Source organism: Gopherus evgoodei, chromosome 1, assembly GCF_007399415.2.
Source record: "Gopherus evgoodei ecotype Sinaloan lineage chromosome 1, rGopEvg1_v1.p, whole genome shotgun sequence".
Classification (NCBI taxonomy): domain Eukaryota; kingdom Metazoa; phylum Chordata; order Testudines; family Testudinidae; genus Gopherus; species Gopherus evgoodei.
In genome coordinates this window covers 256,000,009-256,018,553 of record NC_044322.1, presented here as the reverse complement: position 1 = coordinate 256,018,553, position 18,545 = coordinate 256,000,009, and the positions used below count along the sequence as shown (strand labels likewise).

The following is an 18,545-nucleotide window of genomic DNA, read 5'->3' as shown; positions in this document are numbered from 1 at the left end:
TAAAAAATAAGTTGTACATTATATACCCTATAAAAATAAGGTAGTGAACTGGATTACACGCAGAGCAGCCTAAACCTAGTGAAGACTAAGGGACAAACTGTGCAATGACATACATCCTGGGCAACCATATGAGGCCAGATTCTGATCTCGCATGGGTAAAAAACTGGACTAACTCTGCTCAAGTCGGAGGGTTACACCAGATTTACACTAGTACAACCGAGATGAAAATCTGGCCCACTAACTTCAGTGAGGTGGCATAAGAGTTAGCACAGAATCTGCTGTGACTGCCTTTTACTCACCCTGGTTTCCCTAAGTATTGGGCAATACAGAAAGATTTGGGATGCTCAGAAGTAAATGACATTAGGTGAATGACTATACCTAAGTACAACAGTTGACTGAAGAGTAATCTTTCACCCTCAATGACGATTTTAAAAAAAAGGGTAAGGTCTGTCAGAGTGACAAAAAGAAATTTTAAGGTAAAGTAAATCTTGACTCAAGTTACTAATTTTTATCTAATTGTAAAGATAGGCCCAATCAAAACTCTAGATCCATCCCCCAGAGTTTTTGAGGAGACTGTACCTAAATCTGAACTTTGTGACTTGGAACCATCTTAACTAATTGCTGCATTTTAGAAAATAAAAGACTTCATTTAGGTTTTTTTAAGTCAGAAATTGATTAACTTGCTCTATTAGAGAGACAGTCATTGCATATGTACCATAAAGACCTATAGTCCATCTAAAATGTTACAGTGGAATCCTCTTATAGCAGAGTCATTTGCCTCTTCATAAAAGACTACTAGAAATGAAGATTCATCACAGGCCCAATACTGGCTGACGCCCACAGATAAGTCTTTACTCCCAAGAGCAGTCCTACTGAACTCAATAAGAGTAAGGACTACTCATGCAAGTCAAGAATTGCAGGATCAGACTTTATATCTGAGTTCATACAAGAAGGCTCTAACATGATGTATAATCCTTGCAGATAGTTTTTAGTGATCACTAGCTGATGCAGTATGTGTATTTGTGAAAGTTAAAACACTTTAAACACGTCCAAGTGTTCCATCCAATGACCATAAAGGCAAAAAATATATGATCCCAAAAGATCATTTAAGATCAGGATGTTAATTACTAAAGCACATACTGTATTTTAGAAAGGTAGCACCGGCACCTTGAAAAGATAACAGGCATAGAACCAAACCAAACCAAAAAGACTACTCTTTTTTAAAAACACAGCTGGAACTCACAAATCCATCACATGCCACTTAAATTACTGCTATTTAAAAAATATTCTTAATATACAAAAATATCAAGATCAGTAGGTATAAGCTAGTTAAACAAATCACTAAAGAGTGATTTTTTTCAATTTAGAGCCCTCTTAATTTGCAAGAGAAAACATACTTTATTTTAAATAAATTACAGACTAATAACCTATGTATTGTCATGAAGCAAAATCAAGTACAATTTTTTCTAACACTGTACATATATTGTACTTTATTTGTATTTTAGCAATGAATTTCTAAACTGAAACAATTAGATTCTTTTCCTGATAAACTGACAAAAGCCAATATTATTATAAAAGCAATTTGCATTAAAAAAGTGAATATAACATATGTACAGCATTGTATAAGTAATTCTATAAACTAGATACAATAAACCCAACTGTCCCTGTATATTTCACTACAGATCTATTTTGGCAACGTGGAGGTATATCTTTTATACTGATAAAGTCCTAACGTAAAGGATGCATCAAATATCCACATTCTTTAATAAAGTAGCAAACTTTTACCCAACAGCAAGCGAATCATACAATGCAATTTACTTTGACACAAACAAGAAGTACACTAAAGTTAATAGGTTTTGTTCTTTTAATGGCATTTATGTTTTAAAATAAAATTCTGTGGAATGGATCTGTACATTAAACTTTATTGACAGAACATAAATATAAGAAAATGATCTCTAAATAGATCAGTATCTTTTCAACATAAAGTGCTAAGAGATGCATGTAGTAGTTGGAGAATTTGCTTCTTTTGCTTGAACAAAGAAAAATCAACCAAGAATCTGACTGGATTATTTTAAAACACAACATGGTCTTGAGCTTCAGCATTCAGATTTTTTAGAAGATTCAGGCTGTTCCTCTAAACTCATCTGCAATTCATTTTGACATTCTGGTGTCTCACCTCTGACAGCTAAATGGATGACTTTCAGCCATTTCTCTTTCAGTTCCTCGCTGTCTGCTGCAAAGCTGTGTACAGATTTGGACTGGGTCAGTTTAAAGCTATGTGGGAGGTCAGCACTTCTTGGAGTGTCATCTACTGCATAGCCCAGTAGTGGAATTGTAGCCAAAGCTTTAACATCCTAGGAAAAAAATAAACCCTGATAAAAACCTGCTTTGGTTCACAATACAGGCTGAAAACAACTCCTTGACTATTCCCAGACCTGAAGAAGAGCTCTGTGTAAACTCAACAGTGTGTCTCTCCCACCGACAGAACCTGGTCCAACAAAAGATACCTCACCCACCTTCTCTCTCTTCCCATATATCCTGGGACCGACACTGTTACAACACCACTGCCTACACAGATTTCCCCTTATTCTCACATTACATGTCCTTCCTCCCAGATGCCCCAATGGGGCAAAGGAGTGAGGAGGGCAGGAGGGATTTCCTATTTGTTTTCACACTATTTCCTCGCTACATACCTGTGGAGCACCATACATGTACAGCACGAGAGCTTCATGTTTAGGAATAACACACCAAGCTTTCTGCCAAGGCTTTGATTTTTCCATATATTGAAGAAAGCTACATATGACACTGTTTCCAGAGACTTCAGCTGATTCAATCTGTGGGGAGACAAAACAAAGTGTCAGAAGGAAAATGAGTTTTTCTTAAGAAAAACTCAAATTTTCATGATGTTGACAAGAATGCATAAAACAGGACAATTAAATACGACACTATTTATAACAATTTGTAGAAGTTTCTCAGAGATGTTCTAAAATGCTAGTGAAGAACCAAATCTTGGCAAACTTCTGCTGAAGATCATGGGAGTTTGCTTGATTAAAAACTGAATAAGGGCCTCAGGATTGGATTATGAAAAATAAAAATGTATCTAGATATATATTCAACCTCCCTCGCCTTAAATATGCCCAATCTGCCTTGTTCCCTCCAGAATTTTTTAAAAAGTGCAGGTGGCAGAATCACATTTAACTTTTCATCTACCTCCACCAATGGATAGTTGCCAGACACTAATATCTGAAACAATCTCTCTGATTTCTAGCATGTCCACCATGAAGGCGCCCAAATGTTACCAGCAACCCATCACAATTACACTCCTCTTTTGGCATTCAAAATTTTATGAAGGCATCCAACAGAAATGCATTTTCAAGGATCATACTGGAATTCAACCATTAATCCTGGGTAAACTCAAGAGAAATAACTAAATACATTAATGGAAGAATATTGATAGAGTGACCTATTACTTGGACTCAGTCATCTTGGGAATCTGTAGAGAGAACATGCATGATGATTTAGTTGGGAATTGGTCCTGCTTTGAGCGAGGGGTTGGACTAAATGACCTCCTGAGGTCCCTTCCAACCCTGATATTCTATGATTGTGTAGTGTTAAGATTTTATTGGCATGAATTTGGGATAAATGCATTTCTCAGAAATGGCAAGAATTTAATAAAAACTGACTTGGACAATAATGTATATAAATTGGTGCTTATCCTCTTAATTCCCTGCCTTCAAACACACACACATTTCTAGACCTGATTGTTGATGAGATATTGACCTTACCCTGCACCTCAAACACAGAATTTCACAAAATGTTCACATTTTAGGAAGACGAAGGAAGGAAACATTTTGAAGCTACTTGATTTGCAGTGTTTTAATATTGGATTAGTGAACAGACTGCAGTTATGCTGGGCCACTTCTCACAGTTACCACCTCTACTTGTATGTTACAGTGCATGTGTTATATAACTTTCCCCCACAACCAATTTTTCAGTCAATCAATCTTAGTTCAATTTCTCTTGACGTTCACCCCAATAGAAATCTCCCCAATAGAATTTTTTTTTTTAACATTGAGAGGTTTACTGAGTAAATCAGAGTGATGCTACATATATTGATCAAAACAAAATCTTGTTTTGGGCATTTGGAATGTCATCAGAAATATCTGAAATTCTCTCCATTCTGGCCACAAATTTCAAAGATATAGCATATTTTGGGGTTTTTTTGAACTAGCATACTGAAGAGATACATGGTGAAGTCCAGTAAAAAAAAAATTATTCAGCTTTGAGGATGCATATTCAATCTGGCTCAGAGATAAAGAGTAACTTTCACAGACTTCCATTGCAGCCAGCTACAATGATTTACCCAATTGGCATATGCAATCTGGTTGGGTGACCTTGCTCCAAACTTCAGTATTGTTTATTTCTAAAGTGGTAAAAAAAAAAAAAAAAGAATTTTACTGGCTCACAGGACTTTTCAGCCAGTGATGAGCCAAGAGATTCTTATTGTATGTAGCAATACATGCCCACGCAGGAATTTTACAGATTCAAGTATTTCAATTTTTAAACATCATACCTCCAAGATGCCTCTTTTTTTCTTTTCTTCACTATCTGTGCAACCCCTTATAATCTGATAGCAGTCCTTACAAACTTTGTTCAATTTATTGCCATCATATTCAAGTTGAGCTTTATAATCAGAACATTTCCAGCAAACCACCTTAGGAAAAAGAAATAAAGCAAAATTAAGCAAGCAAATTGTCAGAAAAATCAAATGATCACTTTAAAAACTACTAAAATGCAGATCAAGTGATGTGTAAGTGCTGTTTTCTGATACTAGCAGTGCTATCATACCAATTGTAATTTAAAAGAAAAACTTAATTTTTAACTATATTTCACTATTTCTTGAATAAGTGAGTGCTTTTTATCTTTCAAATTGCTGGACTGAATAAAATGAGTACTAGGTTTCTTTTAAATGTTCTACAATTTAGATCCTGATTCAGGAAATCACCCACATTCGGGATAGATGCTTACACAATAAGCTTAACTTTAAGCACATGTTCAAATCTCACTGAGGTCAAATAGAGCTTTCAAATTTATATCTTAACGTCAATATTAAGGACCACTTCAGTGTAAGATAAATTCTCCTGAACAAACCTCTCCCACTCAGTTTAGCCTTATGGTCCTTTGTCTGCGAGAAATACACAAGAGGTTTGCTTACTATTTCACTCTCTATACCAGTGGTTCTCAACCTATTTACCATTGTGGGCTGCATATGCCGCTCTCTCTGTTGTGTGGGCCACATCCACAGAATATATACACTACCTGTATTGCCCTGAAGATGTCACATGCATGGGTCGCAGCTGCGTGCTGATTTGACCGTGGATTGAGAACCACTGCTCCATACACTCCAATACATATAAAATGATACTGTGTTGTTTTTTTTTTTGTAAAATAAATTGTTGCTTTTGTCAGAAACCAATGTCTTAACTTTGTTATAAAATCTAAGCATACAGCTTCATAGTTAGTTACAAAACAACGACAGACAGACACACACACACCCACCCACCCCCAAGGGAGGAACAACTGAAACAGTTCCATGTTGTATCCTGACAGTGAACTTTTTTCTTTTAAATAGACTAAAACAAGAAAGCTAGACTCCTAAAAGGTGTAGGAGGAAGGTCTTTTATTGTAAATATTTTTCAGCAGAAAATACTCCTCTGAGGAGAAAAAGAAGCCCAGAGTGAAAAATGAAAGAGTAAAAAGGAAGAGAGTCAAAATAACTTTTTAAAATGGTTGTTGTAGTAGCTAACTGGAATAGTACATAAGCAGTACTATGTACTCTGCACTCTGTTACACCACCAAGACAAATGTTTTTCGTTGAGCCCAACCCAATTTAGATCACAAGGTTTTCAACCAAAACCCCTAATGAAAATTAAGTGAGCAATATTAACTATCATTTCTAGAAAAGACTTCTGGCATTAACCCAAATAAGCCTTTAAAAATATATTTATATCCCCATAAAACAACATTTTAAAATGAAATGGAAGGACATGTAATAGAGATAATACAAAACGAAGTCAGTTAAGAATTTCCTGCATCACCAACCATGCAGAAGGAAAAGGAATTATCATAAATTTAACTGGGCACCTCTAAGCTGAAAGAAGCAATCCAAAAACTATTAAAAGAGTTAGTGCTAACCAGAAAGAGCTATTGACAATGCCTGAAGCATAGTGCAAAGCACAAAAGCAAAGCTATGAATGCAGTAAAGGCATGAAAATGTACATCAAGCAAAATCACCCAGGATGACCTCTGAGACTAAGATTAAAATCAGAGGTTGCACCATCACTTAGTGAAGAAAGAAATAACTTACTGGGAGAGAAGGGAAGAAGCACGGTAGTTTTGCTCTATTTATAGTGCATCCAAAGGTGAGTGAATAGGTCAGAGTTGATAGACTGATATTTCTGGCATTTTGCCTATCTTACACATTTAGATACCTAGCTCTGCTGAGAACAACTGAAAATATATTTTGACCAGCTTTTGCTCCTTTTCTGGGTTCACCTAATAGAGCTGCTTCTTACGAACCACAAAAGTCACAGCTGAAGTCTCTGCTGCAGTAACATGAACAACCAGCCACCAGATGGGGACTCTAAACAACTGTTTAGATCTGTTCTAGAGTCTGGTCACCCAGCTAGCAGATGTGGATTTCCACTTACATGTCCACATGCTCGACAATGATGCCGTCTCCTTGTCAGTGCATTGAAGGGCTCCTTGCATTTCATGCACATTGTTACTTCATTGTCTCGGATCCATCTTGGTGCTCTCTTCCCAAGCTCAGCCTTCTGAAGAGGGAAAAGAAGGACAATTGTGCAGTATTTTTAGTAGAGAAAATAATTATTCTCTTCCTCTGGAAAGGAAATGGCAAAGCACAGCTCAAGCTGTGTTTTGAAATTTATGCGAGAGATAGCTAACAAAGATTCCAGTCAAAGATTGTAACACATTGCTGAAAGGACACTCCATCATTCATTTTAGAAAGAACAGGATTGTTTATAAGGCATGGTCTGGCTCATAAAGGGAAATGGTTGACCAGCAAAATGATTACTTTGTAATTCCATTTCTATAAGAATCTTAAGCCTGAATATGCAGCTTCTGACACCCTCCAGCAATATGGCATTTGTAACTGGAAAAGGACAAAAAGGGCACTAGTTGTACAAAGCTACAGTAACCCGACTTACAGAAACTTCAATGGGCATGTCCTCATATTCTTTTGCAATGGCATTTCTGAAGGTTTCATTCCTCTGCTGAAAAGCTTCTATGGTATTCTGAAGAGCCTATTAGAAATACAATGGATAAAGGTCACAAACATACAATATTTAATAGACTCTTTGAATTTAAACTATTTCATGACCAACAACAAAACTACCAGAAATGTGAATTAATTATGATCAGCATTTGATTACATCAGAAGTTAATATTTCAACTTAAATATCACAGGCACAGCCCAAAAATAAAGTTTTGTTTTTTTTAAAGTAAGTCAAAATATAGATGTGTTTACCTTTATCCATTCTTCCTTATCTTGTTCAGAACTAAAACAAACATTGACATATTAGTATAAAACTAGCTGAGGAAACATTAGCTCATGGTAGTTCGTGAATGAAGCTGTAACTTACAAAAGAAGCAGAGACTTTGAAATGATTCCAACATTTATAAAAACAGTAGAGCTCCTGAAAGTGTCTAGTTAAAAATGAATCAGAATCGTGGTTTGAAGCTTGGTAAATTTAATAGACTAGAATTAAGTTCTACTCGAAAGATCATCTTAAATGCACTCTTTAAAGACATATAAGAATGGCAATTTCAGCATTAAGCTTTCTTAAAGCACAGTGTATAAAAGAAACAGCACACAAATTTCAGTGTGAATTTAAGATAGCTGTAAATGAACCAAAATGGGAGAAACTGTATCAGTATAACAACTTTTCCCTGTAGCATTCTTCCTCAAATTAAAGTTAAAGTAAATGAGAGCAGAAATAAAAAGGGTTGACATAATAGGGTGATACTATCTAACAGAAACAAAGAAAAGTTTTAACACTATAAACCAAGCATCCATGTGTTTCCTTTTATTCACTGGGGTAGAAGATCTATAGAGGATGACAGAGCTAAGCATTTTCCACCCAGTGTCTTGTACATTAATTGTTTTCAAAGCATCTCAGTAAGGCTTCTAAATTCAAATCCTATGAAAATATGCCTTGTATCCCAAGGAAAAGCACTACTGTAATCTAGTGATGGAGTAAATACAAACCCAATTTCCCATGAATTTTGAATCATGAAAAAGACTTGAAATAGTGTAACCCACACACCTTCTTGGTGTGGTGTTCTGTCCCATCTAGTGGCACCGAGACCACTTAAAGGGAGAGATAAAATGAGTCTGCTCTACAGCCTTGGCTAACAGTCAGTTGGATTTTAGCTTATGTGGTAGAGGCTCATGCTCTAAATTCCAGAGGTCCCAAATTCAATCCTGCTCGCCAACCACTGGGGTCTGTCAATGTTACAATAGCACCACAGTATTTTTTTTCTGCTACTCATTTAATACTTCCTCCACTCACTTTGGTGAAGTGAGGTGCATACAAAGAATTCTCTCTCTCCCCCCCCCACCCCTCGCACATACACACCCCTACCTCCATTTTGATTTTTTCCTACTGCTGGATGGGATGTGGAGGTGAGATCACATTCCCACCATAGATGGGTATGTCTCCAGTGAGACTTATATATTTTGTAATATTACTGCAACTAGCAATAAAACTAGAATCCTAAAATAGAAGGACAGAGTCCTGTTCCTCATTCTTTACCATTTGTAAATATTGGAAAAATGAATCTTCTAACTAAACAAAATAATTCTCCCTAATCCAACAATTCAACTAACTTTTAAAAGTAGTATGTAATCCCCATATCAAACAAGCAATCACTCCATGTGGGAAGTGATCTAATATCAATTTTAAAAAAGTGACTGAAACACTAAAATGCACTCAAGCAGTAATCTGAAAATAAATATATAAAATTATCTGGAAAAGGGAATTCCTGGGGCAAACTAAACATTTCATCAGAGCTTTGACAAATTTATAGGATGAGATTTATGCATAGTATACATTAAGAATAAAGTATGCATCAACTAAGATTATTTTAGTCTCACTAATCTACTTTTAGGACGGCATTTTTGTACATATTACTTGACAATTTTGAATGATCTTTATGAAATACATCCTAAAATGTTCTCAAAAGCTAGACAAACTTTCCCCTTAAACTAAATAACTTTAGTGCTAATGAAAGTACTAATAACTCTGGAAGTTGAACAAAATAAAAATAGTTGATACCTGCATTTTGTTCACAATCACAAAATGCTTTTCACATGTGAAATGCATCTGTCTCCAGGTGGAATACAGTGGATATGTTGTATGGTGTTACTTCTGCCACCACACAACAATTTCCAACCAGTATGATATGTAATAAAAATAATCTATTATTGAATTAAAACATTAAAGACAAATTTACCTTTATGGAAGAGTCCTAATACAATTTAATACAAATAACTTTTCTATGGGTTTTGAATCATCCTATATAATTGACAATTGTATCCCTGCCATTGAATTATATTGAATAGTTAAAAATCTGTATCAAGATTATAATTTTCAATTACATTTTAAAGCTTTTAAAGATAATTTATATAGATCTGTTACATTTTTAGAGAGAACATCATTATAATTCCTATTAAATTATAGAGGATTTTTCCATAAAGCTAAGTAGGCAGATTACAATGAAGCCTTTGTTTATTCACAGAACATATACAACATGCACAAAAAAGACCACAAGAACTTTGCTACAGTGCTTGACAGTATGCTTCTATCATGAACTGCAATCATCACTGTTCAGGATGAAAGGTCAGTTCTGCATGCCTGTTTAATCCTTGGTCTTTCTGCAGAGGCTGTCAATAAGGGCTAAATGTGGCAGTCATTTCTGAAAAGAGGAAACTTATCCACTAAAACAGAACTAGGGCACCAATTCATTCAAAAAGGCTAAACAGCAGTGAGGACAATTTCAAAGTCCATCAAGCTGGGCCCATTTTTAAACTAATGATTTACAAACAGAAGGCTCCATATCACCTTACCAGTTCTCCAAATCAACCAGTCCCACAATTCTCCTCTATTTTGATATATTTTTAATGCTTCAAAAGTAAACCAATGTCTCCTACCTGGCCTGCAACTCCAGTGTTCGCTCTTTTCCAGACACCTGGAAGGTGCATGGATATTCTTCATTGTGTGTTTCTATAATCTTCATACCATCAATACCAACTCTTGTTCGTACTGAGTACTTTGATCCCACCAAACTGAATTTGGGTACACAATACAGCAACATGTTGTTGAACTATTAAAAAAAGAAAAGAAAAAGGACACATCAATAACAAAGAAAGTCAAGTACAGTATATTAAGAGATGAATTGCACTATCACCTTACAAAAACAATGTGAAGGAGAGCCTGGTTAGGCTTGTTAATTTCAGACAAAATCAAAATGGAAAGAACTGATAATATGGATAGGAATTAGAAATAAAATTAAAAGCCAACTATTGATACATTTAAAAACCAGCTACTGCATATGTGCAGTAATTTTCATAATGTTTATAATTATGTGATGTTTAGCAACACTAAGCCTTTTGTTGAGAATTTTCCATGCTGATTTCAATACGCTGAACAACTGGGTAAATAGATTTTTCTTAAAATCTTTATTCTAGAAGAGCAGCAAATTGAAGGAATTTCCCATCTATGATGTCAAATGGTAGATTTCTGTCTTTTCTTCACAGCATCTTTTTTTTAAATCAAAGTTATGGTGAGACTACGTAAACCCACAAAAAGAAGGGAAAAATTAAGAGGCCAAAGTGGACATACTGATGACATTGATCTTTTTTGTAAAGTGCTATGATTTCTACTGAAGAAAAGCACTATACAAAAGCTAGGTATCATTAGTATCATTTATTATTTGTAGCTTTTAAATAATCATTTTTAACAGCCTAGAATTTCAGCTCAGGGAGGCATCCACTGCTATGCATTTGTGCTTTTGAAGATTTAAATCAGATCAGTAGTATACCGCTCAATAGTATTCATCACCATGCATTTTTGACAGGTTTCCAGGCCCATTTTAGGGCTTATGTCCCGCCTTCCCACCCCTTTCTTCATTGGCACCGAAGTGTGGTGCCGTCAGCCATTTTGAAATAGTGTGTGTGTGTGTGTGTGTGTGTGTGTGTGTGTGTGTGTGTGTGTGTGTGTGTGTGTGTGTGTGTGTGTGTGTGTGAGAGAGAGAGAGTGTGTGTGTTTGACTAGGGGAAGTGTTGTGTATGTTTGTGCTTGGTTACGTTGAGAGAAAAAGGTTGAAAGAAGAGTCAGTTTAAAGCTGAAAAAAATTGCATAAGGTTTAGAGAAAAAAGGAAAGAAAGGTTATTTGGATGTGACTGAGTAAGGAGAGAGGCTGGTAAAGGCAGGTTATGAAAGAATAGAAAGATTTTTGTTTTTAAAGGGTTAGTTAGTTTGAAAGAAGAGAGATTTTTAGTGAGTTTGAGTAAGGAGAGATGATTGTAAAGACTTAGTTTGGTAGGCTATTAAAGAATAGAAAATTTTGAGATAAATGTAAAAGGTGTATTAACTATCAGGATGGGTTAAGAAAAAAGCTTTTAAAAACATTAAAAACTAGGTTTAAAAAGGGAATTTACTAAGGCAGAGCCTGTTTGGTAAGCACATGGTAAAAAAAAGTGAATAAAAAAGAATTTCAACTATTCAATACCAGTGTAAAGTTAAGAAAAGAAAGAGAGGTTAAAAGAAAGAACAGGACAAGAAAAAAGAAAAGAGCCCTCTTCGCAAAGAGCAAAGATAGAGAGAGAGAGAAAAAAATGAGATTGGCACCAACTTTGGCGCTGTCAGCCATTTTGAAAAAAATTGTGCGTGTGTTTTAATAAGGGATGTGTTGTGTGTGTGCTTGTGCTTGGTTACATGGAGAGAAAAGGCTTGAAAGAAGAGAGAGAGTTTAAAGATGAAAAAGAAATTTTGCATAAGGTTTAGAGAAAAAGGAAAGAAAGGTTATTGGATGTAATTGAGTAAGGAAAGAGGCTGGTAAAGGCAGGTTATTCAAGAACAGAAAGATAGAACTTAAAGAAAAAAGGAAATATTTGTTTTTAAAGGGTTAGTTTAAGAAAAGAGTTAAATAATATTGAAAACTATGTTTAAAAAGGGAATTTACTAAGGCAGAGCCTGTTTGGTAAGCACAGGGTAAAAAAATGAATAAAAAAGAATTTCAACTATTCAATACCAGTGTAAAGTTAAGAAAAGAAAGAGAGGTTAAAAGAAAGAATAGGACAAGAAAAAAGAAAAGAGCCCTCTTTGCAAAGAGCAAAGATAGAGAGCACATGGTGGAATCAGAAAGAGAGAGAGAGAAGCAGGCAGAGTTTGTTTAGTAAGCACATGATAAAAAAGTGAATAGAGAAGTATTCCGTATCAGGGTAGGTTAAGAAAAAGAGGTTAAATGGAAGAACAGGGCAAGAAACGGGAAAAGAGAGCCCCTTTGCAAAGGACAAAGATAGACAGCACATGGTTGAGTCAGAGAGAGAGAATTAAGTCTTTCTGTCCTTGGTTCAGACCCTCTCAGACTTATCACCACCACCTTTGGATCAACCCAATTAGAGGTTGTTTTACAGCAGCGTCATAGAATTCGTTTTCCTGAACCAATCCTAGAGTCCCAAGATTTTAAACAAGAGCCAAATCCCTTCTTTCCCCTCTCCCCTCCTCCCTCCCTTTTAACTGTTTTATTCTTATCTAAAGAAACAGACCTCCAATATTTTTTTCACCATGTAGCCCTTTTACAGAGAAATTTTTAGAAAAGTTAAAACCAAAGCTTTTAGTAACAAGCAAATTTTAAAAGTTTTCCCCTAGGTTTTAGACTGACGGGTTATTTTTTAGTAAGCACAATGTGAAACAGACTTTTGCAGCAAAGCTCCTGTTAGCAAAGCAGCCTCTGAGAGTCAGTGGATCATAGAGAAGGAGTTTGCTTCTTTACCTGCTTTTTAACAAACACATGTTAAAGTTATATTAAGTTTTGCAAAGGTATAATGACAAACCTAAGACACATCCCTTTTGTATGTGTTGTAATAAAAAAAGGAGCAGGCAGAAACACCCCAGGTTTAAAACCCCAGGTTTTTAATAACAGACAGTTTATAAACCCCTTATTTTGTAAACCATTGAATTTGAAAGAAGATTGCTTCTTCCCCCACTTTTTAACAAATAGAGGTGAAAGTTATATTAAGGCTTTTAAGGGAATAAACACTTGAAAAGACATGCCTAAATGAAGACACATTTCTTTATTTAACCTCCTTGGTATAAGTGTTTCAATGAAAAAGAACAGGCAGAGGGATTTTTATAAACGTTAAAACCATAAGCTTTTAGTAACAATTTTTTTTAAAAGTTTTCTCCTAGGTTTTAAACTAACAGGGGTTATTTTTTCATTATCAAAAACAATGTGAAGCTGCAGCAAAGTGCCTGTTAGCAAAGCAGCCTCAGAGTCAGTGGATCAGAGATAAGAAGGGGGCTTCTTTCCCAAACGTTTTAACAAACATAAGTTAAAGTTACATTAAGTTTTGCAAAGGAATAAAGATTTGCTTTATAAGGACTTGAAAAGACAAACCCAACACAACACATCCCTTTTTGTATGTGCTCTAATAAAAAATTATGCAGAAGCACCCTAGGTTTAAAACCCCAGGTTTTTAGTGACAGACAGTTTATATTCCCCTTATTTTGTAAACCAGTGGATTAGAGAGAAGAAGATTGCTTCTTCTCCACCTTTTTTAACAAAGAGGGGTGACAGGCTTTTAAGGGAATAAACACTTGAAAAGACATGCCTAAATGAAGACACAGTCCTTTATTTACAGGGGTGTTTCAATAAAAAAGAGCAGGCAGAAACACCCCAGGTTTAAAATCCCAGATTTTTAGTAACAGACAGTTTATATACCCCTTATTTTCTTAACCACTGGATTAGAGAAAAGAAGTTTGTTTTTTTCCCCACTTTTTAACAAAGAGAGGTGAAAGGCTCAGAAAGGAATAAAGACTTGAAAAGATAAGCCTACCTTAAGACCCATACCTTCATTTAGCCCCTTAGGCATAGGTGTTTCAATAACATGCAAGTCCGCAGAAACAACCCAAGCTTAAAAACACAGAAAGCCTGTTCATAAAAGTTTTTCCCTAGGTTTAGGCTTGCACCGGTCATTTTTTTAGTAAGGACAGCAGGCTTTTGCAGCAAAGTAGCTGTCAGCAAAAACAGCCTCTGTAAGCCAGTAGATCAGAGATAAAGCTGCTTCTTCGCCTGCTTTTTAACAAACACAAGTGAAAGTTATATTAAGTTTTGTAAAGGAATGAACACTTTAAAATACAAGCCTATATGAAGACAGAGCCCTTTATTTAACATTTTTACATGCGTGTTTCAATTAAAAAAAGAGAGCATGCAGAAAACACGCCAGAGTGAAAACCACAGAACCTTAGTAACAGCTAGTTTATATCCCCCTTATTTTGTAATCCTATGGATTAAAGAGAAGTTTATTTTCCTCCCCATATATTTGAAGCATTGTGTGTTTTTAAAAAAGTTTATTATGAAAAAGCAGTATTGCGTGAGCTGTAACAAAACAAGGCACCTCTTAGGCCTGGTCTACACTACGCATTTAAACTGATTTTAGCAGAGTTAAACCGATTTAACGCTGCACCCATCCACACAACGAGGCCCTTTATATCGCTATAAAGGGCTCTTTAAACCGGTTTCTGTACTCCTCCCCGACGAGAGTAGCGCTGAAATCGGTATTACCATATCAGATTAGGGTTAGTGTGGCCTCAAATCGACGGTATTGGCCTCCGGGTGGTATCCCACAGTGCACCATTGTGACCGCTCTGGACAGCAATCTGAACTCGGATGCAGTGGCCAGGTAGACAGGAAAAGCCCCACGAACTTTTGAATTTCATTTCCTGTTTGCCCACCGTGGAGCTCTGATCAGCACAGGTGGCGATGCAGTCCCAAATCCAAAAAGAGCTCCAGCATGGACCGTGCGGGAGATACTGGATCTGACCGCTGTATGGGGAGACAAATCTGTTCTATCAGAGCTCCATTACAGAAGACGAAATGAGAAAGCATTTAAAAAAAATCTCCAGGCTATGATACAGAGTCCACAGCACAGTGCTGCGTGACAAGCGTAATGGAAAGCCAAAGAATCAAATGGACGCTCATGGAGGGAGGAAGGGGGTATTGAGGACTCCAGCTATCCCACAGTCCCCAGCAGTCTCCAAAAAGTATTTGCATTCTTGGCTGAGCTCCCAATGCCTTTAGGGTCAAACACATTGTCCGAGGTGATTCAGAGTATAGCTCGTTAATTTACCCCCCTCCCCCTCTGTGAAAGAAAAGGGAAAAAAATCGTTTCTTGATTTTTTTCAATGTCACCGTATGTCTACTGCATGCTGCTGGTAGACATGGTGCAGCGGCAGTGAACAGCAGCATCCTCTCCCTTCCCTTCCCCAGTGGCAGATGGTACCGCACAAAAGGACTGATAGTCGTCCCTGTCATCGTCCCGTGAGTGCTCCTGGCTGGCCTCAGGTGAGGTCGGCCGGTGGCAACTGGGTAAAAATAGGAATGACTCCCGGTCATTCCCAGTAGATGGTTCAGAATGGCTGATAACCGTCTTCATTATAGCAGCTGGGGGCTGACCTCCATCAGCCTGCTCCCTTTCATGTGTACAGAAAAGATTCTGTACTGCCTGGACTATGATAGCAGCGGGATGCTGGGCTCCTCTCCCGCACACCATTTAATGTCCTCTCTGGACTATCATAGCAGTTGGAGGCTTCCTCCCCCTCATTTTATCTCACTAAAAAGGCAGTGTTTCTTATTCCTGCATTCTTTATTACTTTATCACACAAATCGGGGGACACTGCAACGGTAGCCCAGGAGGGTTGGGAGAGGAGGGAAGCAACGGGTGGGGTTGTTGCAGGGCACCCCCTAGAAAGGCATGTAGCTCATCATTTCTGCAGGATCTGAGACAGAGTGGCTGTGCTCTCTGGTTATCTGGTACACTAGTTCTGTAGTACACTTGCACCATATTCTAGGCAGGACTGATTCTATTTTTAGATACCATAAAGGAGGGATTGACTCAGGGAGTCATTCCCGTTTTTGTCTTTGCGCCCCCGGCTGACCCCAACTAGGGGCACCCATGACAGCAGCAGACGGTACAGAATGACTGATAACCGTCATCTCATTGCCAATTTACAGTGGCATGGCAGACGGTACAGAACAACTGATAAACATCTCTGCTGTCTTGCAAAGGCAAATGAAGGCTGCTGTCTTGCGCTGCAGTACCATTTCTGTTCGCAACACCCAGTAGACATATGGTGACAGTAAAAAAAAGCTGAACGGGCTCCATGGTTGCCGTGCTATGGTGTCTCCCAGGGCAATCCAGGGAAAAAGGGCGCGAAATGATTTTCTGCCGTTGCTTTCATGGAGGAAGGAATGAGTGACGACATTTACCCAGAATCACCTGCGACACTGTTTTTGCACCATCATGCATTGGGGTCTCAACCCAGAATTCCAATGGGCGAGGGAGACTGCGGGAACTATGGGATAGCTACCTACAGTGCAATGCTCCAGAAAAAGTGGGGGAGAAACAAACAACTTCTCTCTAATCCACTGATTTACAGAATAAGTGGAATATAAACCGGCTGTTATTAAGGACCTGGGGTTTTAAACCTGGGGTGTTTCTGCCTGATCTATTTTATTACAACACACTTGTAAATAAAGGGATGTGTCTTCATATAGGTTAGTCTTTTCAAGTAATTATCCCTTTGCAAAACTTAATGTAACTTTTACTTGCATGTGTTAAAAGTTTGAGGAAGAAGCAGCCTTTCTATCTCTCACAGACGCTGTTTTTGCTAACAATGGCTTTGCTAAAAAAGCCTGCTGTTTCAAATTGTGCTTACTAAAAAATAACCCATGTTAGTCTAAAACTTTTTTGTCACTATACATTACTTTTAGAACCCGGAGTTCTTTCTGCACGCTCTTTATCTATTAAAACACCTATACCAAAGGACTGTGTCTTTAGATAGACTTGTCTTTTCAAGTATCAGAGGGGTAGCCGTGTTATTCTGGATCTGTAAAAGCAGCATCCGACGAAGTGGGTATTCACCCGCGAAAGTTTATGCTCCAATACGTCTGTTAGTCTATAAGGTGCCAGAGGACTCTTTGCTGTTTTGTCTTTTCAAGTGTTTATTCCTTTACAAGCCTTTCACCCTCTTTGTTAAAAAGCAGGTAAAGAAAAACTTCTCTCTAATCCACTGGTTTACAAAATAAGAGGAATACAAACTGTCTGTTACTAAAAACCTGGGGTTTAAACCTAAGGTGTTTCTGTCTGCTCTTTTGTGTGTCTTCATTTAGGCATGTCTTTTCAAGTGTTTATCAAGGCTTTTACAAAACTTTTCTCTCTCTTGGTTAACAAATTACTTTTATAAACTACAGACGTGCATCTGACGAAGTGGGTATTCACCCATGAAAGCTCATGCTCCAAAACATCTGTTAGTCTATAAGGTGCCACAGGATTCTTTGCTGCTTTTATAAACTAGCTGGTTGTGGCTTTAACCCCAAGATAATTTCTTTTTTATTTTACCTTATAAATAAAATTACTTACAAAGCAGAGGCTGGTAACTTTAACATGTGTTTTTTAAAAAGCAGGTAAAGCAGCAAACTCCTTCTCTGTGATCCACTGACTCACAGAGGCTGTTTTTGCTGACAGCTGCTTTGCTGTAAAAGCCTGCTGTCCTTACTAAAAAAATGACCAGTGCTAGCCTAAAACCTAGGGGAAAACTTTTATAAACAGGCTTTCTGTGTTTTTAAGCCTGGGTTGTTTCTGCGGACTTGCATGTTATTGAAATACCTATGCCTATGCCTAAGGGGCTAAATGAAGGTATGGGTCTTCAGGTAGGCTTGTCTTTTCAAGTGTTTATTCCTTTCCAAGCCTTTCACCTCTCTTTGTTAAAAAGCGGGAAAAGAAGCAATCTTCTTCTTTCTAATTCAGTGGTTTACAAAATAAGAGGTTTATAAACTGTGTTACTAAAAACCTCGGGTTTTAAGCCTAGGGTGCTTCTGCCTGCTCTTTTTTTATTACAACACATACAAAAGGGATGTGTTTTAGGTTTGTCTTTTCAAGTCATTATCCCTTTGCAAAACTTAATGTAACTTTAACATGTATTTGTAAACGTATGCCACTCAATAGGATTCATCATCATGCATTTTTGACAGGTTTCCACGCCCCTTTTAGGGCTTATGTCCCGCCTTCCCACTCTGTTTCCATTGGCGCTAAAGTGTGGCGCCGTCGGCCATTTTGAAAAAAAGTGTGTATGTGTTTGACTAGCGGAAGTGTTGTGTATGTTTGTGCTTGGGTACATGGAGAGAAAAAGGTTGAGAACAACCTGCCTTTACCAGCCTCTCTCCTTACTCAATCACAT

At 37.2% G+C, this 18,545-nt stretch overlaps 1 protein-coding gene across 5 annotated transcripts in view; it reads right to left on the bottom strand.

The window, feature by feature from the left end:
- Positions 1-1,841: 1,841 nt before the first annotated feature.
- The window catches only part of FGD4 (FYVE, RhoGEF and PH domain containing 4), a 214,274-nt gene continuing 197,570 nt past the window's right edge, over positions 1,842-18,545 (bottom strand). For all 5 annotated transcript variants that reach the window (XM_030543584.1, XM_030543603.1, XM_030543593.1 and 2 more), the window contains 7 exons: positions 10,235-10,407; positions 7,550-7,580; positions 7,230-7,325; positions 6,711-6,836; positions 4,574-4,714; positions 2,694-2,834; positions 1,842-2,354 (listed from right to left, as the gene is read on the bottom strand). In XM_030543584.1, the coding sequence (XP_030399444.1) occupies positions 2,097-2,354; positions 2,694-2,834; positions 4,574-4,714; positions 6,711-6,836; positions 7,230-7,325; positions 7,550-7,580; positions 10,235-10,407 (966 nt within the window). In that variant the 3' untranslated portion in view covers positions 1,842-2,096. The remainder of the gene's footprint in view (positions 2,355-2,693; positions 2,835-4,573; positions 4,715-6,710; positions 6,837-7,229; positions 7,326-7,549; positions 7,581-10,234; positions 10,408-18,545) is intronic.